The sequence below is a fragment of the Tribolium castaneum genome, chromosome 1 (genome assembly GCF_031307605.1).
Source record: "Tribolium castaneum strain GA2 chromosome 1, icTriCast1.1, whole genome shotgun sequence".
Classification (NCBI taxonomy): domain Eukaryota; kingdom Metazoa; phylum Arthropoda; class Insecta; order Coleoptera; family Tenebrionidae; genus Tribolium; species Tribolium castaneum.
The window spans coordinates 34,683,565-34,707,756 of record NC_087394.1 but is presented as its reverse complement, the minus strand read 5'-3'; the positions used below and the strand labels follow the sequence as shown (position 1 = coordinate 34,707,756).

At 32.8% G+C, this 24,192-nt stretch overlaps 1 protein-coding gene across 4 annotated transcripts in view; it reads right to left on the bottom strand.

The window, feature by feature from the left end:
- The window catches only part of GEFmeso (Guanine nucleotide exchange factor in mesoderm), a 55,337-nt gene that overhangs the window by 5,455 nt on the left and 25,690 nt on the right, over window positions 1–24,192 (bottom strand). For 3 of the 4 annotated variants that reach the window (XM_064359931.1, XM_064359932.1, XM_008192472.3), the window contains exons 2-6: window positions 16,150–16,730; window positions 11,338–11,521; window positions 8,379–8,494; window positions 2,318–2,683; window positions 1,951–2,262 (exon numbers count right to left, since the gene is read on the bottom strand). In XM_064359931.1, the coding sequence (XP_064216001.1) occupies window positions 1,951–2,262; window positions 2,318–2,683; window positions 8,379–8,494; window positions 11,338–11,521; window positions 16,150–16,730 (1,559 nt within the window). Of the gene's footprint in view, window positions 1–1,950; window positions 2,263–2,317; window positions 2,684–8,378; window positions 8,495–11,337; window positions 11,522–16,149; window positions 16,731–19,639; window positions 20,014–24,192 lie in introns of those variants that run through there. The other variant, XM_966913.5, reaches the window with a different exon arrangement.

Genomic DNA, 24,192 nt, shown 5'->3' with positions numbered 1-24,192 from the left:
CGAAAAAAAGCACTATTTATATGACTAGGAAAGCATCATTTATTAAACTGCTCATTCAAAAAAAAAAGCTTTAAACAAAATATACAGACAGCATAAGTTTATTGTGCTGCTAAAGCAAGTTTTCTCTTTATCACTATCGCCTTAATTAATCTTTTCATCACGTTTTTCTAAAAAATGTTTGGCTACATTTATCGATATTTAATTTTAGATTTTCGGTGTACACTTTTTCATTCATTTCTGCATAATCCATAAAACAAATGTTCGTTCCTTTCACCACCACTTTTTCGGTCTGTCCGTTGTAAGAGGTAAATTTATATAACGTTATTGTAATTGGGGATTTTTTGTCCGCGTCCGTTATTCAGAGGGTCCGTTGTAGAGAGGTGTCCGCTATAGGGAGGTGTCCACTAAGGGAGGTTTTACTGTATAATGAATTGTACTATGCCCTATTGTGCTAATACAGATAGAAACTGTGAGCTGTTTCCTGTGTTTATGCTGAACTTTTTAAGTATCATAAGAATGTTATTTTATATTATAAGAATGTTATGTCTTTAGTCCTAAATGTGGTCACAATTTTTTCCCCATTGTCGTTTTTTAACACTCCATAAAAATTAATTAATACACTTCACGAAAAATTGTGCATTTTCGAAATTACGTCCAATATTTCGTGAAGGAGACACTCAAAATTTCGCATTTAGAACAAAAAGTTTCAAAATAAAATCATGAATCAACCTAGTACAAAAAATTTTATAAATTTGTTTAGTAAAAATTAAAGCAAATAAGAAGAAAATTAAATTTCTCTGTAACAAAACATCCGACCGTTAAAAACAACATTTTATCTTAAAAGACACTCAAAATTTCATATTTAGAACGAAAAGTTTTAAAATTAATTCATAAATTAATAAAAACTTGAAGACAAAATTAAACACAGAAAAAAACGCCCGGTTAAAAATGCAGCTGGAGAACAGAATTATATTAATAACAAAACGTAGATAACACTATGGCAGAATTTTATAATGCTATTATAAGTAAATTTCTAAGCGGAAAAAGAATTAACTCTTTCTTGAACAAGTTGCCAAGGCAATCACAGCTAAAGAGCTTCAAAAATTGTTAATTCTAACAAGACACAGGAGCACTGTGACAAAAACTAGAAACAATAATGTTGAAAAGAAATTGGAAAAAATGAAACATTTTGCAAAGATGTTCTTAAAATTGGAAACTTTTTACCAAGAAACGGTTCTTTCTGAACTTATCAAACAAACCCTAGTTAGAGGAGAAATTTACCTTTGCGTGCTTTTTATTTTAAATAAATTAGCCACGTATATTTTTAGTTTTAGTTTTATTTAACCAATTTATTTGCTATTTTCCTATTTAGAAAAATAACTATTTATTTTTGTACAATTATCTTTGATGGATGCAAATTGTTTAATTTGCAAAACTGTTTAGTCAAAGATGATTTTTGAAATGACGTAAAATCATTATTACCATAAAGTAAAACTTGCGTACCCAACGAATTAGAAGAAAGTTTTTAGAGTAACAAAACAGTAAATTTTTTAGGCAAGTACAAGTAACTTGCTGATGTTAAATTCAGTAAAAGTGAAGATTATCATTTCTTTCCATTGACTTCGAAAATATGTCCATAGATAAATAATACTTTTGTTAAGTTTTAAAATGTAAAAATAGCAAAGCGCTGTACAGTTTTTGATTTCCAATGTATATAAAAAACATATTGTTTTTTCTCTTTTATATGAAAAAAAGTCTACAAAACTAAACTCAACCCCAGGATTTTTTAAAAACACATTTGACTTTTCTTAAAACTTCTTAAACGCCGTAGAGATTGTAAGACTGCGTAAACACGGACAAAAATATTTAAGACAAAAAAATTCCATAACAGATTTTTTCTGTACCAATCAATTCACTAATTCAACAATTTGAATAGCAAAACCAACTTACCTCAATGTGCGACTTGTAGGCTAGAGCCCCATCTTGCTTGTTCTTGGCCATGAGTAAAACCTTATCAAAGAGAAAGACATGCCTTCTGCCCCTAGCCCCATTAACCCTGAACGTTCCCTCTGCGATCAGTTCGCCAAGGGTGGTGAGGTCCGGCCCCGTCCACCCATAAAGCTGCGACTGTATTTCATGCACTCTAACTGCATGTTCGTGCTTCCTTTTCATCGAGTTAATGCTTGACGCGACTGCAGTCATTGTGGCCAAAGCCAAGTCCACTGCCGGCTTATGATCCGTATCACATTGCTTCGAAAGCCTCTGCAAAAAATCCAATTAAAACGAACCCCTGTTCCGAGACCAATCGCATTCAAACCTGGAGCAAAAGGTGGTATTTAAGTATTCTTTGGACTGGTTTGAGTAAATACGAGCCTAAAGGCAAAGCGTGACTTAGAGCCATTTGCTTCTCGCGGAATAAAGAGGCCATCTTTTCATCACGCGTCAATTCGCTTAGTACTTCCATTGTGCGAGGATAGTTGGTGCAGTATTCGTTGTAAACGGCGAAACCTGAGTCGTTCTGAATGAAGACGTTGGCGATTTTTGTCGGATTGAAATCAGCGGCACGGAGCTGATCAAGGAACGACCTGTTGAATCTATAAATCTCCTCCAAGTTGCTGAATAGGTGAGGCAAATGCTCGCACAGCAAACAGTCGGGGTCTTCCTTCCACGGCACCAAATAGCCCTACAACAAAAATGGAAGCTTGATGTGCGCACAGGAAGTTTACTTATTAGGCGCGTTCAAACGTTTTTCCCGACTTTGTTAATATCAAAAAGCCATAAAGCCTTAATGAAGACGCTAAGTGAAATACCATTCAACGAAGGAGAAATCTTTTAATGCACAAAGATTACGCAATAACCTCTATATCTCCCCACACGAAATAATCAAAAGGCGTCATATCGAGACTTCTAGAGAGCCAAGGATATACGGAACTCTTTTCTATTCATCTATTTTCATCAATAACTGCAACAACTGTAGCTTCATTTTCAGCTAATGTTGCTACACTTCTTTTATTTCCTTTTATTTCTTTTATTTATTTTCAACGTGTTTGAAAACTGTATTACTCGGAGGTCGTTTATTTTGACATTATACATGTATAAATGTGCAGCCTACGAAGCATTTTTCAAACATAAGAACCAGTGCTAAACATTTTGGTACACATTATTACTCGTGGACCACTCTGTATAGTATGTAATGTTGATTTATTTAAAAAGTTTGTGTTAAAATATCTGCAAAAGACGGTCAGTACTTGGGGCCCTGGTGGCCTAGTGGTATAAGCGCCACTTACAACGGGGGAGGTCGGGTGTTCGCACCCGGATCACGGCAACAATTTTTCTATGAAAAAAAGTGTAGAAAAGGTAAGTGAAACAACAAGTAAGCAAAAATAAGAGATTGAGTGAACACATAGACGTATAAACGTAAAGCGGAGCATAAAGCCGACAAAAATAAGAAAATAATGCGGCAAAAGGTAAAAGTACGTAAAGGCGCCAAATTGTAAATGTACTTTTTGTTTTGAGAGAAAAAGAGATGAACGTAAAGGTGAAACATAGCTTCAAACTTTAGCGTTGAATCCTTAGATGACTTACTTCTTCAATTATAAAAGAAATTAAACGAAAATATTTAATTTATCTCTAAAAATTTTTAGTTAACCGAGTTTGTGTAGTAAAGTCCCGAAAAACATTGTTAATAAAAATCATGGTCACTGCGAATCCAGTAGGATTTGCGCACGTCCACTATTTTTGACTAGAAAATACACAAGTTTGGTGATATTTGGAGAATTATGTCCATTTTCGGTCAAAAACGTGCTGAAAGACACAAAGAAAAGGTAAAAACAATTTTAAAATTGTAGAATCAACTTATACGTCCGGTATCTTTTGATGAAATCCGTTGAAAAATTAGAGAATTAAATTGAAAAAAAGTGGAAGAAAATGTTTTCTCGAGCTAATTCGCTGACTTTTGAACTGAATGTATTTGCGTTTTAGGTGAATTATTGCAATTATATAGTTTGTAATGTTGATTTATTTAAAAAGTTTGTGTTAAAATATCTGCAAAAGACGGTCAGTACTTGGGGCCCTGGTGGCCCAGTGGTATAAGCGCCACTTACGACGGGGGAGGTCGGGTGTTCGCACCCGGATCACGGCGACAATTTTTCTATGAAAAAAAGTGTTGAAAAGGTAAGTGAAACAACACGTAAGCAAAAATAAGAAAGTAAGAGAACATTAGACGTATAAACGTAAAGCGGAGCATAAAACTGAGAGAAATAAAATGTAAAAGTACGTAAAGGCGCCAAATTGTAAACGTACTTTTTGTTTTGAGAGAAAAGGAGATGAACGTAAAGGTGAAACGTTACTTCAAACTTTAGCGTTGAATCCTTAGATGACTTACTTCTTAAATTATAAAAAAATAAACGACAATATTTAATTTATCTCTAAAAATTTTTAGTTAACTGAGTTTATTTAGTAAAGTCCCGAAAAACATTGTTAATAAAAATCATGGCCACTGCGAATCCGGTAGGATTTGCGCACGTCCATTATTTTTGACGATAAAATATACAAATTTGGTGATTTTTGAAGAAATTATGTCCATTTTCGGTCAAAGACGTGCTGAAAGTCACAAAAAGTTTAAAATTGTAGAATGAACTTATACGCCCGGTATCTTTTGATGAAATCTGGTAAAAAATTAGAGAATTAAATTGAAAAAAAGTGTAAGAAAATGTTTTCTCGAGCTAATTCGCCGACTTTTGAACTGAATGTATTTGCGTTTTAGGCGAATTATTGCATTTATATAGTTTGTAATGTTGATTTATTTAAAAAGTTTGTGTTAAAATATCTGCAAAAGACGGTCAGTACTTGGGGCCCTGGTGGCCCAGTGGTATAAGCACCACTTACGACGGGGGAGGTCGGGTGTTCGCACCCGGATCACGGCGACAATTTTTCTATGAAAAAAAGTGTAGAAAAGGTAAGTGAAACAACAAGTAAGCAAAAATACGAGATTGAGAAAACACATAGACGTATAAACGTAAAACGGAGCATAAAACTGACAAAAATTAGAAAATAATGCGGCAAAAGGTAAAAGTACGTAAAGGCGCCAAATTGTACATGTACTTTTTGTTTTGAGAGAAAAAGAGATGAACGTAAAGATGAAACATAACTTCAAACTTTAGCGTTGAATCCTTAGATGACTTACTTCTTAAATTATAAAAAAAATAAACGACAATATTTAATTTATCTCTAAAAATTTTTAGTTAACTGAGTTTATTTAGTAAAGTCCCGAAAAACATTGTTAATAAAAATCATGGCCACTGCGAATCCGGTAGGATTTGCGCACGTCCATTATTTTTGACGATAAAATACACAAATTTGGTGATTTTTGAAGAAATTATGTCCATTTTCGGTCAAAGACGTGCTGAAAGTCACAAAAAGTTTAAAATTGTAGAATGAACTTATACGCCCGGTATCTTTTGATGAAATCTGGTGAAGAATTAGAGAATTAAATTGAAAAAAAGTGGGAGAAAATGTTTTCTCGAGCTAATTCGCCGACTTTTGAACTGAATGTATTTGCGTTTTAGGTGAATTATTGCATTTATATAGTTTGTAATGTTGATCTATTTAAAAAGTTTGTGTTAAAATATCTGCAAAAGCAGGTCAGTACTTGGGGCCCTGGTGGCCCAGTGGTATAAGCGCCACTTACAACGGGGGAGGTCGGGTGTTCGCACCCGGATCACGGCGAGAATTTTTCTATGAAAAAAAGTGTAGAAAAGGTAAGTGAAACAACATATAAGCAAAAATAAGAGATTGAGTGAACACATAGACGTATAAACGTAAAGCGGAGCATAAAGCCGACAAAAATAAGAAAATTATGCGGCAAAATGTAAAAGTACGTAAAGGCGCCAAATTGTAAACGTACTTTTGAGAGAAAAAGAGATGAACGTAAAGGTGAAACATAGCTTCAAACTTTAGCGTTGAATCCTTAGATGACTTACTTCTTCAATTATAAAAGAAATTAAACGAAAATATTTAATTTATCTCTAAAAATTTTTAGTTAACTGAGTTTGTGTAGTAAAGTCCCGAAAAACATTGTTAATAAAAATCATGGTCACTGCGAATCCGGTAGGATTTGCGCACGTCCACTATTTTTGACTAGAAAATACACAAGTTTGGTGATATTTGGAGAATTATGTCCATTTTCGGTCAAAAACGTGCTGAAAGACACAAAGAAAAGTTAAAAACAATTTTAAAATTGTAGAATCAACTTATACGTCCGGTATCTTTTGATGAAATCCGTTGAAAAATTAGAGAATTAAATTGAAAAAAAGTGGAAGAAAATGTTTTCTCGAGCTAATTCGCCGACTTTTGAACTGAATGTATTTGCGTTTTAGGTGAATTATTGCATTTATATAGTTTGTAATGTTGATCTATTTAAAAAGTTTGTGTTAAAATATCTGCAAAAGCAGGTCAGATATTGGGGCCTTGGTGGCCTAGTGGTATAAGCGCCACTTACAACGGGGGAGGTCGGGTGTTCGCACCCGGATCACGGCAACAATTTTTCTATGAAAAAAAGTGTTGAAAAGGTAAGTGAAACAACATGTAAGCAAAAATAAGAGATTGAGAGAACACATAGACGTATAAACGTAAAACGGAGCATAAAACTGACAAAAATTAGAAAAAAATGCGGCAAAAGGTAAAAGTACGTAAAAGCGCCAAATTGTAAACGTACTTTTTGTTTTAAGATGAGATGAACGTAAAGATGAAACATAACTTCAAACTTTAGCGTTGAATCCTTAGATGACTTACTTCTTAAATTATAAAAAAATAAACGAAAATATTTAATGTATCTCTAAAAATTTTTAGTTAACTGAGTTTGTTAAACGTAAGAGCACATAGAAAAAAAATTATAATCAGTCTGAATTAAAATTTACACGGCCAAAGTCGCAGGTAACTGCTCTTCTCTAAAAAAGAAGAATGGCAGCAGGAGTTCGAACTCAGGATGAGTCATTGGCATGTTTTGAATCTCCGGAAGACACAGTCAAGGCCGGTTTCTAACAGTATAGTATTTATTGAACAGTACTTTCCACATCTGAGAATAGCATCGTGAAAATAATTCTGTTTATTTGTCTGTGTGAAATAGCCGCGCCTATTTTCGTCGATTTTATTGTTATCATTGCTGTGGAGATGTTTATTTAAACTTGACCCGCGATGAAATGTTAAACTTCTTAACAAACACTCAAAATGACTCGATCAAAAAATTTTTAACCGCAAGTCCTAATAGCAATGCGATTTGTCATCCCCTCGACCATTATCGCCGCAGCTAAAAAATCTGATTCATGTGTGACAACACTCTTATCGCAGGCAGTAATTTATTTAGTCTTGTAATAAACTTAAAGCACAAACATGGTCGCTTATTAGGAATTTTTCCGCTCTTATCTGGTGTATCACGACGGGTTTAAGTCTTAATATAGACAGACAAAAAATCGGTGATTTTTTAATTGTCTGGAAGGTCGTGGCTCGAAAATTGTTTATTTGCAGGAGATAATTGGAATGATGGAGTAATGATTATGATGTAAGGAATAATTACCAGCAGGAACGAAAACGAGATACGGCAGGATAAATGATTGATGTTTACTTAGGATGACTTGTATAGTGCATATTTTCATTTTTAATAGATAAATGGATGTGTTAGATAATGAGATTTTAACGATCCGCTATAAAGTTTCGAGTTTTATAGCCGGACTGACCTTACATACTGCTAACGAAAAAAACAATTTTCTTTCAAAAAAATTCATTGTCTGCATTGTGTTTTGATAAATAACAATAAACATAAAAACAAGTGCTATCGATTGAATCAAATAGGTCAAATCGAAGATGAGCTTCATTGCAACATCGCTGGCAGGAGACATAAAAACACTAGAAGCTGACTAATAGAACGATAAAGATTTTGCAATAATTTAGGAAATTATCAGTAACAGACTGCGTCAAGTAATAGTATTAAACAATGCGCGTTTTTGCACAGGCACTTAAAATTTCTCGTGCCCTGAAGACACCTTCCGTAATAACCGTTTTAAATGTTTAAGAGAAGACGATAATTTAGCTAAAAATAAATCCAAACAAACTGCGGTACAGTTACAACCGTGATACGTTGTGGTTTCAGGGAATCAATTGTCAGGAATTATTTATTAACTTTACAGCGTTACTCATACGCCACCGATGACTCCTTAATATTAACAAAACGGAAACCAACAATTTGCGCAAATAAACTTCTTACAAATAATTAAAGGCTTCTTATACAACAAGCGACACGAATGACGTCACTTCTTGATTTATTATGTCATGCAAGAGTGTTCGCGATGGCGAAAACATTTATTAGTATGTGATAGACGTACCTGGATGACCTCGTTGAGGTCGGCGACGTATACGGTTTCTGTATCTAACACTTCCTGCAGAACTCGGGCCTCTGGACTCATTGTTGGCTGCTCTGCAATGCCACTGTCTGCCGAACCTGTAACAGGGTTGCACGGTAAGTGCTCGTTTAGCCTTGTTTGGGGCAATTTGCTGACGGTTTATCAATACTTCGACAATAGAACCATTAGGGACGAAAGACATTTTTCACATTTGGGGTTGGCGTTTTTGCATAATTCGAGAGTTCCACTGCTAAAACTAAACCAAATCCGTCATTATATCACAGAATTTCTTCTCCTTTCATCTACTTTTTAAAGAAACGTTGTTAAGTACCTAACATTACATAATATAAAAAAAATCCTTAATTCATTAATTCAATATAAATTGAATTAAAGGAAGCAACTTAAAATACATAATGGTATATTCGTAGTGTAATATTTTTTTACAAAAACCCTTAAAATCATCTGTACTTAGTGTATTCTAGAAAAGCAAGAACCAAATAGTCCGAAAAACTTTTGTTTTACTTTCCGAAAATTCTCACATTATTATTCTTTATCTTATTATTATTATTATTGTTATTATTATTATTATTATTATTATTATTATTATTATTATTATTTTAAATAGATAACAGCCGATTATCAATTTCGTGTAGCGAACGGTCCAAAGTTTGAAATAAAATTGTTAATCTTGGAAAACTTGTTGTTTAAAAGCCAGATAACATTTTAAGAATTGACTAAAACCTTTTTTTTCCCAAAAACATCGATTCACAGATGATTCTCTGCTTGAAAAAATTCTTAACATCCAGAACATTCATCGGAATAGGCATTATTTAGGTAAAAACGATATATTTTTGGACAGTTTTTTATTAAAATGCACATAACTTTATAAAAAGGTAGCTGAAAACAGCTTGCTTTGGCTGGAAACATCAGTTTACAAACAATTCTTTGCTTAGAAACGAGAAAACTTTTATAGAACAGACAAAAAAAGCTTTATTTAAGCTAAAAAAAAGACTTAAGCTCAAGAAATACGCAAAAATTACTAACATTATGCGAAATGTGTTTTTCTTTAATATTATTATTACGATTATTATTGTAATTATTACCATTTTAGACAAATACACAGATAATTTTAAGAATCGCCTGAAAAGGACTTATTCCAACCGGAAAAATCGTTATATTATTTTTGTTAATTTATTATTATTATTATTATTATTATTATTATTATTATTATTAACTGAAACATCGATTTACAGAAAATTTTTGCTTAGAAACTAGAAAAGTTCTTGAGAAGTGAGAAAGATCATATTGTATTGACTAAAATGAGTTGCATGTTGCAAATTATGTAATTTTTTCCTATTTTTTTTTCCTATATTCAATACATATTATGCCAGATTTTGCTCAGATACCCGAAAAAATTACAGTTTTTAAGTCCAAAAGACGTTTTACTACGTCTTTTAAGTGATAATGATAAGTGTCCAAGACACTGTTATTAGACTTAAACTGACATAAAAGTTATTAAAAATGTATTTTAATTTTATTAAAAACATACAGCATTTGCTTTTATAGAAATGCCAAAAACATCTAATTTTCTTGCATTTGAAGTTGCTTTTGCCTTTGTTAGTGCGTTTATTAATCACGTTTTTCTACAAAAAAAATTAGGTCAAAAATTACAAAAAAACATTTGAGTTCAGTTTACGTACATTATGAGATTTCATTAAAATTAAACAGAAATAACAACATTTGGTAAAAACTAGCTGTAAACTTGCCTTAAATACGTTAAAAAGACACATATCGAGGCCATTGTTTTGTATCTGCTGAATGTTAAGCAGATTTTAGAACGAAAAAAACTCTTCAACAAGCTCAAATTATAGATTTTTTTGCTAACTCAGTTTGCAGTTTAAATTTTTGTCAAGTTTAATTTATTTTTAGAGTATTTTTTATTAACTGGAATTATCTAATACTAGTTGTAATCCAAAATCGGTTTGCTGAACCTTGTTTCATAAAAAAAGTGGGAATTGACCAATTTTCAGGATTATTTTCAGATTTTCAGCGAGTATGTGTGTCGTAAATCCTCTTGGTAATAGTGAACATATAACACAATAGTCCACATGTTTGTGCAAGAAAATCAATTTATTTTGAAATCGTTAGGTTTTCTTTGGGTGTTTTTTTGAAAAATTACTACTATGTATTTGTCCAACATCTATGTCATAGGTTGATAGAGCTCTTTCTTAATTGCCGAAAACTTCTTCAAAAAACTTCTAATTCCCTATTCATAAAGACTATAATTTTAGTTTAATTATTAAGTTAATGAAAATGCAAACACGCGTGAGTAGGTGGGTATTATATGAATTTTAAAACCCTTTAATCACAGGCAACATCTTAATCCATAATTGCATATTAATTACCGGTCTCTTATGCAAAACGCTTTGATCAGCAAATTAACGAAGCAATTATCCTATAATTAATTCATTGTTTACTACATATTGAATAAAAATCTCAACTGATCGTAATGAGAATTGACAAATTCTGCTGACATGCACTTGTGTTAATAAATTGGTACCTTTCAACTACTTCCTCCCGAGCAGATCTAAATATAGTCTAAACGCAAGAAAATTTCACCACTCAACCAAATGCACTAGGCCAAAGCACGGATACGTTTGTGACTGGCTCTGCCAGTCTACTCTGATAAAGTCTACTCCTTAGACAGCTCCAGGATAAATGTTTATGGCAAGTTTCTGCATTATCTTCTCCTTGCATGCTAATTTAATGGAACCTTTGGCGTCACACGCAAGCCGTTGTACTAAGAATAATTTAATTACATTGACGATGCTGAAAGATACCCCATCCGGACTACAAAGTGCAACTTCCCTATCTTTCAAAGAATCAGCGCGGATGATTTCATTGCCATTCACCACACAACAGTCGGGATTTTTTCACTAACCTTGGCTTCCGGTGGGCTCGGGGTCGCTGTCCAGGCTTTCGGCAGAGGCAAGGTATGCCGAACTGGGCTGATGGGGGCCACTGCTGCCGCTAGACGAACACGACCCCAGGCTTGTGAGCGAAACAGGGCGGGAAACCTCCGACGACGTCGTACTGCTTGTGCCCACACTTGTCTCACTCGGAACCTACAAAAAGTTAGCTTCAACACTCGTGGCTAATTTTATTCGTCCTTTTGCATGTGTTGAAGCTGCAAGCAGTTTGCTGGTACAGCTTAGGCAACGAGAAAAAGAGCCCACTCCTTTCAGGATTTCTTTCATTAAAAATGAACAAAACAGCCATTTCAGGAAAAATGCGACCTAACACCGTAATTTCAAAATGATTTTAGTAACGTTAAGTTTCTTTCAAAATACACCATTCGGTTTATATTTAATGTATTTTGCGACAAGAATTTCTGAGAGAATAATTATTTAAATTGAAGTAATTCATTGGATTCTAAAATTTACATACAGCGTGGAATTTTTCACTGGAATAAAATTCATAACTTTGATTAAGGCGATTTTGGTGAAAATTCCCGACACAAGTCAATTTTTATTTTTCCTTGCCTACTATTTGGTGCATATGGTTTTTGTTTATCTGTTGTCAGAAATGCATAGCCGCCTCTAACTACTTTTTTTCAAAAGTAATGGTATGTCAACTGACAGCTCATACGAAAGCCCTTTCCGCAAGCAATACAACGCACTATTTGTTTTTTGAATTTTTTCAAAGCCTACGTGATAAAAAAATAAAAACCAATTTTATAAGTTGAATATAATATAATGCAACACTTGTTCAAAATGGACACTGTACCTCTCCTGGGAAATAAATAACATAACGACAGTAGCATGAATTTTCATTTTTTTATCGGGTAGGCTTTGAAAATATACAGAAAACAAATAGTGCGTTGTATTCCTTGCTAAAAAGTTAGAGGTGGCTGTGCATTTTTGAAAACAGATAAACAAAACCCGCATGCACCAAATGATGTGCAAAGAAAATCAAAATTTTCAGAATTTTTTACAAAAATCGCTTATGTCCAAATTATGAATTTTATTCCAGTTAAAAATTCCACACTGTATATTAGGCCTCGTAGGCGATAACATAATATACTGACGTACTAAACTGTTGAATAATTTTTGTAGTGTTTTTTTGTAGTTCTTGAAAGTTTAGAAAATGGAAATCCGTAAGTAAATTAATTAGTAATATTTCTTTTTTATCTATATAACTTATGCTATCCCGTCCGTTATCGCAAACATAAAATGTTGGTCTTATTTATTACGTTGTTAAACAAAACCAAGAATTTTTAATTTCCACTGTTGTCTAATTCTAATATTGTTAAAGTCTTTAATAATTAAAACCTGTCTGAAGAATTTTTTAGAACTATTTTCACACACATGATTTTTTTGTCCCATCCGTCATGTGTAAGCAAGAAGTAAATTCGACCTCTTACTTCAAAAATAGTTGGAATTAGTGCCTCTTAAATTAATAGAATTTTTTAACGATAAAAATGTGAGGTCTTTCTTGTGTCCCGTCCGCCATCAGTATTTTTTTCCTGCTCGGTACCAAGTTCCTACGAAGTGAAATCCACTTCTACTGATACTGTTCGTAAAAACTGAAAATAAAATCTGTAAAATTTCTTGTCCCGTCCGTTAAAATAGCTAAAAATTCCTTTTCATAAAAGAATGTTTGAAGATCACCTCAACATTGGAACTTTGCAGACAGTCCGTTTAACAATATGTAATTATATATGTACGAAAGAAATATTCAAAATAACAGTTACTTAACATGGCACAGGAACACAATAACACGGCTATAAAAAGGAGCCAAATATGTGCAAAGAGACGTGAATATAATTAAATTGTGCCAAAATAGCAACAAGTGTTTTAAATGGGAGACATAAAACGGAAGCCTTAAAAGAAATAAAATCCTCTCCTCATCGCTCGATTGCAATAAAAGAGCGTTTATGAGCGAAGGGGCAAATTTCCACGGTGAATGTGAACGAAATGAAATTTATTCAAAAAATTTCCCTATCCAAAACGCGTGACTGCGTTAGATTAACAAAGGAATGCGAACAGCAAGCAAATACGTTACAGGTTCATTATCTATCCTACATGTTACAATTAGAGATTCTCTACGCTTTCCTCAATGCAGCTGAACTAATACTGCATTTTAACACAAATTTATCTAGTGAATATCTAAATAGCGCATTTAGTGACGCAATAAAGTCCCGAACAAATACTCTTAAGATTAGAAAATATCGTACCGGTGAACAAATTTAAATCAATAAAATTACAGTGACTCACGTTGATTCATGCAAGGCAGGAAATTTGCCCCAACCTCGTCAAATAGCCATTTACTAAAACAATTAAGCCAAGCTTATTGTTGGACGTGAAAATGAGAAAATTTCGTCTTTAGAACTGAGAAAAGACAAATTGTTCTTTGATGGTTGCTGTGATAACATCTAGGCCCATTGTGTGTGCATTTTTTCGGTTCTTAAGAATACCGCTAATGATGTTTGATGTTCGGTATGAAGTAATTTAAGTAACGGTGTGCTTTAGGAGGAGCACCTTTCGCATTTCCTTAAATAACCTGGTCATTTTTGCCGCGATCGTATCCAAATTATTCCTTTTATGGGCCCATCAGACACCGGGATTTATGCGAAACATCGTGAATTATCGGGATTGGGAAATGAAAGTGCAGCAATTATTTTTTTAAAGATTAAAGTCAGTAAACCATTTCCGTTTGGACTATGAAGCATAATAACAACCTTTTGTTCTTAATTTATTGATTGCATTGTGTATTCACGCACACACGCTTGATAAACTCTGAAATATTCACTTAACGTGGAAAATTAATTTATAGGTGTGTGCATGAAAGTCTCGCAATTTTAATAAACCTTTGAGGGTTTTTATTGCTTCGTCCGATGACTCAAACGCGTAATTATTTTCACATCAAGTGACGTTTTAGAATTTTGTTAAAGTGAATAAATAATGAAGTTTCGTGCCACATCCTTCGCTGGAATTGGGCTGTTAAAACCATTCACCTTTTAAATGCAAAGGAGGGAAATTGATTCATGCATGAAGCCTTCGACAAGCTTCCCACTGGGATAACCATTTTTCAAATGGTGTTTCTCAATCGAAATGAAAATTACTAATAGCACAGAAAGAATAAGAATTGAAAAACTGTTCTAGAAATCGATAAATCTTATCATATCGTTGTCAAATGACGCAAAACCTTATAAACAAAGGCGTTTAATAATCACATTAGAAGTATTTTTATTAATAAATTAATAAATAAATTGTTTATCTCTAATGTGTTTTTGTCCATTTTGCTTAGCTTAGATAGGGATTTGGTGTTTCTTAGACTAGCACTAAACAAATTACTATTTTCTAGCAACGTTTCGATTTTGATTTAATCTTCTTCAACCCGTTCATAAAAAACAATTGGGGGCCTGAAGAAGATCAAATTAAAATCGAAACGTTGCCAGAAAATTGTATTTCTTTGAGTACAAAATACCTATCTTTATACTGAAAATAAAATATTGTAACTTTACAAAATATTAAAACAAGGAAATTGCTTAAACGACGTTTTATTCTGGCATGAATGGTTTTGGAGCACGACGAAGAAGTGCTCCAATAGAATGAGTGTCACAATTAAAGTGTAATATACTATTTTTTCTAGTTTTTATTTTTGTTGAAATGGGCATTTTGAGAATTTTTCAAAATTGTGGTTAACATGTTTATTTGTATGAAAGGTTCGAATCCCGGTCCTGGCAAAAAAATTATGTTTTTTTTTGTAAAATTAATAACAAATCACAAATTAACATAGAAGCATAACGTAGTGAACCAAGAAGTTAATTTACTTCTGCTGTTTTGTCAATAATATTAAAATTTACGCTATTTTTTAATTCTAGTTCAGCGGTTCTCAAAATTTGGGGCATTAATTTCAAAACAATTTTTTGGGAAAACTATGCATTTTTAATTTACTTAATCGATTTGTCTTGCCATTCCCTATCTATAGATTTAAATTTTTGCTAAACTATTCCTTAACACGCTGTATACAGAAACTATTATTACTGTATGTAAATTAACGATACCTGTATTTCATGTTGTAATTTTTTTCTAATTATTAATTTAAAAAAAATGTTTTCAACAATGAAACCTAATTGTTTCAAAAACTTAGCAAATTCTACTAGCAAAAAAACAGGATAACAATTAAAATGCACAAAATATATAGAAAAATATAAATTTCAATTGGAACATTTTTTGGATAAAAAGTTTTTTTGAACTTCAATTTTGTACATTTTGTATTTAAAGGACAGTAAAAGTTTTATTCAGTTAAGAACTGGATTATATTTACAATTTTACAAACGTATAACTTTTAAATTTGCTGTTCATTATGCCACGTAAAAATTGAAGGAAGTTTGTGCTTTCAATTAGACCCTAATTTCCGCCGATTTTATTTTCCCAACACAGTCAAACAATGACACATAAAAAATTACCTTCAAAATGAGTTACACAACTAATGTACTGTTGACTTTGCCGTCACTATGATTAAGAAAATTTGCAACTAACGATACTAAAATATTTACATACACGCCTCCGCATTTGGTTCCTCTGAGATAACAGATGAAAAATAAGCTGACAATCGAACAAAATGTTATCTTAGCCTCGTGAGGAAGTCTTTATCACAACGTCCTCTGCAATTTGTTGGTCTTTGTTGTAACAAACACCAATCTTACGACACAATTCATCCAACAATAGAGGAAGTCAGCGCTTACCTGGAGGTACTTCCCCATGTTCTTCCTCCCGACTGGGGTCCTGGAGGCGATCCCGTGGGAGGTGTGCAGGTAGGACCCGAGCGGCTTGGAACTAAAACCGTCACAGGAGTCCGCTTCCCCAACACTCAAACTATCACATTCACTATTCACACAAAAGTCTTGAGAAATTTTCGGCGTCCCGTCACTCTTGGAGTGCAAAAACGAGCCGTTTCGACTAGGCTTACTCCTCTCACTGCTTGGCAGCACAAGCTCAGCGTCGGGAAAATTCGAAATCATTTTTTGCACGTTTGGTGAAATGATATCCAGCGATTCGTTGCTCCGGTTCAGGTGCTTTTCCGGCGACCGCAGCGACCTGTAAATCGACGTCCTGTTGCCGCGTCTTGGTCCCAGGGTTTCCTCCGAGTTGAAGCGCTTGCTGAGCTCTTGGTCGGGGATGTTGGCTAGAATCTTCTGGACGCAGGGGGAGAGATTGGCGAAGTTTCCAACTTGTGGCGATTTTCGGGGCGTGTTTCCAGATTTGTTGCTTTCTATGATCGCGTCAAAGGCGCCCATAATACTCGGCATCAGCTCGGTAGGCGCTCCTGAAACGGCAATTATGATAGATAACGATTTGGTGTTATCAGGAAAATTAGAATTAGATGAATCAGTGGAGATATCGTCACATATGGTTGTTCCATGGAAAAACTACAACGTATAGGTAAACACGGATTACGCAAAGTGGGAGTTATGCTCACCTATAACCCACACAGAGTTAATTAACAGCAAATCAAAATATTTATTTAATTAAAATTGATGTAATTGGCGTGGCTGCTCCACATGGCACGCAATTTGCAAACTAATTTTAAAAAACTGTAATTTATAGTACTGGCTGAGTAAATTATATAAAGTACCGGTGCAGTAATGAACCTAATTGGCGCTAGATAATAGCAGGGGAAATAAATCACACTTCAAGATAAGAATGGCGAAAAATACCAACAATTTTTCAAACAATTTTGTTATGGTAATTATCTATTTTCTCACTGTTCAGTATTTGAAGATTCGACTTTAAATTAGAAAACTTCCAATCATAGCATAGATTCATAGCCGACACGTGCTTCAAAAGGAGAGTTCATCATTGTTTCAGTACTTTTTTGTTATAAAAATATGTTTTAGCAAAAAAATAACACATTTTTTTTAATATCCAGGCCGTCTCAGAAACAGGTAACAGAACTCAATAAAAAATTTGGTAACAAAAATAACATACTGAAACGAATACCCGCCTATGGATACAAAAATAAGAACTATTTTCGTTGTGATAGAAACGGACAATCTAAACAATTTAAAACAACAATAGAAATTGTTGCCATGAATACAAACTAATTATTAAACACTGACCGGCTCGCTTGCACAAATAAAAGAAGGAAAACAGTGAAATTTTTTGTGATAAGTTGTTTTATTCCGTGGTAAAATTAACACACATAGTTCTGATACACCCTGTATAAATTTTGGAAACATTAGATAAATGCTGTTTTAATGTTTTGCAAAAATAGTAATTTGTAGAGGCAATTATAATACTTTTGCCATCAGACTGGCAGAAAACAGTACATTATGATACGTGTTTTATAAGAAGCATTTTGTCGCACGCATGGCTTTAGATTATTGGATTAATAAAATAACAGTTCAACTAATCATATTTCACGCACAAAATTACAATTTAAGCGGTGAAAAAATGCAATTAAAATGTTCTATTCGACGGTTCTTAAACAAAAGTGACTACAAGAGCGTTGGTTTTTAGAAAATACTACAGTAGAACTTGGTTATAACGAACATCCAAGAGACTACAGAATTTGTTCGCTAAAGCAAAAAGTCGTCCCTATAGAATATTTTCAAATTAAAAGAGTCCCAAGTTTGAAATAGATACAGAAAATAAAGTATTATTCTATTTTATTAAGAAAGATACATAATTACATAGGTTATATATAGTATGATAATATGGACAATATTCCATTTATTTACTTCTTTTTGTATGTACTTCATATTTAGGATGTTTTCGAGTATGTATTACTTTTGGAATCTTTCTGCAATACCAGAAATGTTTATAGTTTCCTAGAACGTAAGAAAAATGCACGATCGTAAGTTATAACCGAGTTATAAACAGCTTTTTTGTCTAAATATTGTACGTTTCGGAAAAACCTAGCCAATTTGTATATTATATATAATATAATAATATATAATATATAATATATAATATATAATATATAATATATAATATATAATATATAATATATAATATATAATATATAATATATAATATATAATATATAATATATAATATATAATATATTATTATCGGATTTTAAAACGGGACTTTTTATTTTGTTCGTTATATCCGAGCGTTCGTTAAAAGCCGGGTTCGTTATAACCCAGTTCTACTGTACTTTAAATCCTGATTTCTGAAGGTTTCTAAGGTAAATCATTTTTAAGTCGAGGTGTACAAACACAAGGTGTTTGGCGTTCCTTAGAAAAAAATCTCAAGTACTTTTTAAAATTTCTATTTTGCATTATAAACAGATCTGACTTAAATGAAGCCAGTTGAAAAGTTAAAAAAAATCCAACAGTAACACAAATCCAACCCCTGGTGTGGCTTGGAATGTACAGAGCGATATTCAAAAAATAAATGCCCTAATTAAAGAATAAAATAAGAGCGTATCAGTATTTCAGTATTTTTCTGGTACAAAATAACGATTCAAAAAAAAAGATTTCCTGAAAAATTCTCCCCCGCTATCAGATGGAAAAGGTTCAAAGTCTTAAGTGATTTTGAAATGATCCTGGAAAACTTGAATTTTCCTTTTACATGGAACATTTCATCACGTCGAGTAAATTTTCCACGAGCGCGTACCAGGAAAACAAATCGAAAGAATTTATCACTTCGTAAACCCATTACCCGAAATATTTAAAACTTGATAGGTAGAAAACATGTGGCGTTATAAAATTTAAATAAAAATATTTATTTTTAAACAAGATAAACTGGCAACCTTCATTAAAGGCGCTTGATTTTACTTGTAACAGTTAATGATTGCTTTTTATATGGTGTAGCATTAAAATGGTACAAATTGTGACCCTGATGTCTACAAGTGCTAACGACATTTAACAAGATCGAATTAAAACCGCCTAACGAGTCAGATGCAATTGGAAAATTTAATTGTACAAATTGTGGCAATTCGTGGCGATACAAAAATATAATAGCTTTCGTAAGTTCCTTGTAAATAATACAAGCAGGCAAGGACATCCACGTTTGTAGAGATTCTACAACACATGGCCATAAAATCGTGTATCGGCTGATTGTGCATGAATAATGTCGAGTGATTGCATCGCTGCCATTGAATTTTAATGTCACTGAGGCTTATCCGCTTAGTAATTAAAGACTAGAGCCTGCAAGATAACAAAGCCACTCCAATCCAAACAATTTGATGTTCCAGTTATTCCACCCTAGTGGTTGTAAATAGCATACCTCGGGCCTTGTCCGAGCTCATTTTGGTGTACATTGTATCCACCTGTCGATCGACCATTAATCTTCCCAGCACATTATCCTACGCCATCGTCTAATAGACGACAGCAAGCTGGAGCCGACTTTTATCACACCCAAACACTGTACAAGGCTAACACCAACTGATTCCAACACCAAGCAACAAGCTAGTCTCAGTCCAGTTACAGTAGCAACTTACTCATGTATGAATCATCATACTAATGCTCGCTTCTAATTATCTTCAATTCTCGAGTCGAGTTGTTCAACTTGCTACAGCAGGAGTATCACCCGAGGAAGCTCCTGATTTGTTTGTCTGCATAAATAGATAACAAACACTGCAACAAGTTGTGATGAATGGCGGTGAGCGCTTTGCTGGGGCTTCTTGGAAATGCACATTGCTTTGACATTGGCGGATAGCTGCAGGAAACGCAACGATTTGCAGGAATTGTGGGCAATTGCCAATGCGTGTGCTGTGCTGGCTTGTAATTGTGCATGCGGTGTTGCAACCCGCTGGTGAATTTTCGCAATTTTCGTGAATTCGTAGAGTATTTTGAGAATTTTTGGAGAATATTTTGCTGGTAACTTATGCAAGAAAAATCCGTTTGTAGATTAAGTCAACTTTTAAACAATTCTAAAGAACAATTTAGGAAAATTCTAAACGAAGCTAAAATTGAATTTTGAATGAGATAATGTAGAAGTGTTTATAAAATAATTTTGAAAACAGTCTCAAAATCATTGTAAAAAAGAAATTAGAGAAGAATTTATAAGATAATCTCAACAAAAAAGACAGATATCAGAGCTAGAGACGGCTTTAGAGAAGAATAAGAAACGAAGCTTTAGAAATATGTAGAAAAACAATGCTAAATAAGCGAAACTATAGAAAAATTATCAATAGGCACCTTAGTGTAATTAAAAAAAAAGTGGAGATCTTAGTGTTTATACAGGAATTTTAAATACAATCTACAAAATAATTCTATAAAAAAATTATAAATAAATCTACACACGGACTTATAAGAAGAATTCATAAAAAATCCAGATTTCAGACCTTGTCTCTAAAAAAAATTTATAGAAAAATAGAGTAATACAGAAACAATGTTAAAGAATAATCTAGAAAAATTCCAACCAAAACTAGAGAAGAATTTTGAAAAACGCAAACTAGAATCTAAAAAAGCATTTCGAGACTGTAGAGAAATTATAAAAAAAGGGTTTATAAAACAATTTTGAGTAGAATCTAGAAAATAATGGTAAAGAAGCATCTGGAGAAAAATTTATGGAAGAGTTTAGTTTTCAGATTTAGAGACGGCCTTACAAATGAAACAGAAGAAAAATCTAGATAAGAGTACAGAAATAATAAGGCTAAAAATAATGAGGAAAAATTTTAAACTAAACTATAGAGGAATTTTCAAACGAAGGAGCAAAGAATTTAAAATAAAATTTGGAGAATCTTAATAAATGTTAAAAAACTGATTAAAAACATCTACGTAGAGGCGAGAAATTCAGTTGTAGAGACGGTCTTACAAGAGAATCTGAAGAAAAATCTAGACAGAAGTATAGAAATAACAATGCTAAAAATAATGTGGAAAAATTCTAAACGAAACTATAGAAGATTTTCAAACGACAAAAAGTAGGATCTAAAATATAATTTGGAGAATCTTGAAAAAACGTTAAAAAAAATTAAGATGAGGCTAGAAATTCAGATCTAGAAACGGCCTTACAAAAGAAACAGAGAAGAAAAATTCAGAAATAATAATGCTACAAATAATGTGGAAACAATCTGAACAAAACTATAGAGCAATTTTCAAACGAAACAGAGTAGGATCTAAAAGAGATTTTGGAGAATCGTGAAAAAATAATAAAGAAATGTTATTAAAGAAAAATCTAAGTAGAGTCTGGAAATTCATTTCTAGAGACGATTTTGCAAAAAAAACAGAGAAGAAAAATCTAAACAAGAGTTTAGAAATGATTTGAAAAATAATCTGGAAAAAGATTTCAGATCTAGAGACGGCTTTACAAAAGAATTTGAGAAGTATGTTGAGAAAAATCTAGAGAAGAGTACAATGTTAAAGAGTGATCAAGAAAAATACTAAACAAAACTTTGAAACGAAATTTTGAAAAGACGCAGAGTGGAATCTATAAGAGAATTTGGAAAATATTGAAAAAGTGTCGATAAAAAAATAACAAAATAATTCTAAAGAGTCTAGAGAAGGACGAATCAAACATAAATTCATAAAATAATCTAGGGAACACAGATTTCAGACCTAGAAACGGCATTAGAAAAAAAATAGCGAAGAATTTTAAGAAAAATCTAGAGAAAAGTACAGAAATTATGAAAAATTCTGAACGAAACTAAAAAGTTTTTATAAGACCTAGAGTAATATTTGGAGAATATTTATGTATGTATTCATATTATTTTACGTTGTTTTTTGTTATTATTGTTTTGTACGATAAATAAACGTATCACTTTGTTTGCCTTTTTTCGTTTTGATGATAATTATAGTGATTTTCGTTTGAGAATATGCAAGTGGCACAACACTGTGTGCTTGTATGTTAATGTCAATGACAAGATAACCAAGAGATAAATAAAAATTTTGATATAACAGTACAATTGTAGCCATTTGGCTTTGGTGAATTTTTAATAACCTTTGACCATTAGGTCAAGTTGATAAAAATACGTTTCTGGAATCGTGTAATTGCGAAATCGGAGATTAATAAAATTAACAATTATTAATTATCAAACGACAATTAAAGTGTACCATAAATTATGTTTCTTGCATCTCTTTCTACTATAATATATTCTGTGACACAAGAACTGCACCTCAAAAAAATTTGCAAAAGCGTTTTAAGTAATTAAATGATTTACAGTTACTCATCTCGATATTACTTGAAATCCAGAATCGTCCAATAAAGGTTAACAGCATGAAGTCAGTCACCGATTGAATTATGTAATCCAAGAAGCAATTAAACGATTTTTGTTGTACGATTTGCTTTGCTAACGGTACCTGAACTATGCATCTTTAATAGATCGGCACCTACATTGCAAAATAATTTTATTTTGAACTAAATCGGACTTTCAATTAACCACTTGTTTAACCATATGGTCCTCAAATGAAGTGGCCCAATGTCAACCACTCCTTGCCGATGGCGTAATAATCAATCTGAATGTAGAAACCATTCAAAAACCGTCTTGCTCCAGGCGCCAGACTCCAAGACCCCATCAAATTTTTAGATCTAACATATGTGCACTGCCTTCAATAAAATCTCCTGCATCGTCGATCAACCACAACAATCATTATTCGTTTTCGTATCAATTTAATTGAAAAGGACGATGATAAAGTGCGGCCCGAGGAGAGTGTGTTTGATGTCGGAAATAGATTTATAGCAACAAAGATATCTGATTTTAATAGGCACTACCTTTGGGGTGTTATTAACTCAGAGGCGTATAATTTAGCCCGGAATTTATCATATTGTTAAGTTAAGGTTCCGATGGAAAAAACAGGGATGAAATGAGCTGATATTGTGTGGCTTGATTTATCTCCGTTGAATGATACAAAGGAATGCGGGGGGAATTACACTGGTCGTTCGGTAGCGTGCATAATTTCCAAAGACATTTATTACAATCGGCTGATTATTGGTGCAATATTTAACGAGACACATGCACTTATTAAACTAATTAATAACCATATTGCTGTTTGTGCGTGCTTTAAACAAGACCTGACAGCTTCAATACATCCGAGGGTGAGGCAAATTAATTAACGATCTAATGAACGACTTAATACGTTGCTGAGTTTGCATTTAATTTAATCAAGTTAAAAAATAATTTCTCTTAATTTAGGCGTAATTCGATTTCGTCAATTGGATTGGGATTTCACAACACTTAACTTTAATTTATTCACTGTGTCTTCCCATCAGATAAAATATTCACAAAAATTCACAGTAACTTAAGCCTGTGACCTTTTTATATGACTACATAATTAAAATTATCAAAATCTCAGCAGTACTTATTATTGTTATTAAATTATGTGCATTAAATGCCTAGTCGAGGTCGTGCATAATTTTCGCTTGTGGCGATACATGGTAACAAAAATCATGTAACATTTAGCTCCTAATTGACTGGCAACCCGAAATACATCGACAAAAAATCAGGTATGCCCACAACTCGTAATGTTTATTCATCATTTAGCAATATCCTGAATATTAAATAATAAATTACTGGTTAAAATTTCTTCCTTTAACTGTGCATTTTATTTACAAATTCAGTATTTGTAAAATTTATCTTTTTAATTTTAAGTTATTTAAAAATAAAAAAACAGTTTTATTTTCAAACAAAACCTAAATCTGGAAAGTGATCATCACTTTAATTTTGCAAAAATTCTCTAGAAAGTTAATTAGTTATCACTTATTGTGTGAGTGTCATAGTTAGAACTACAAAAACTAAGACTGTTCCAATACTTCTTTATACTTTTGAAAACTACAGGGTGATTCAAATGTGACGGACAAACTCTCGTATGGTGATAAAAAAATGAAGTCAGTTTCTTTTA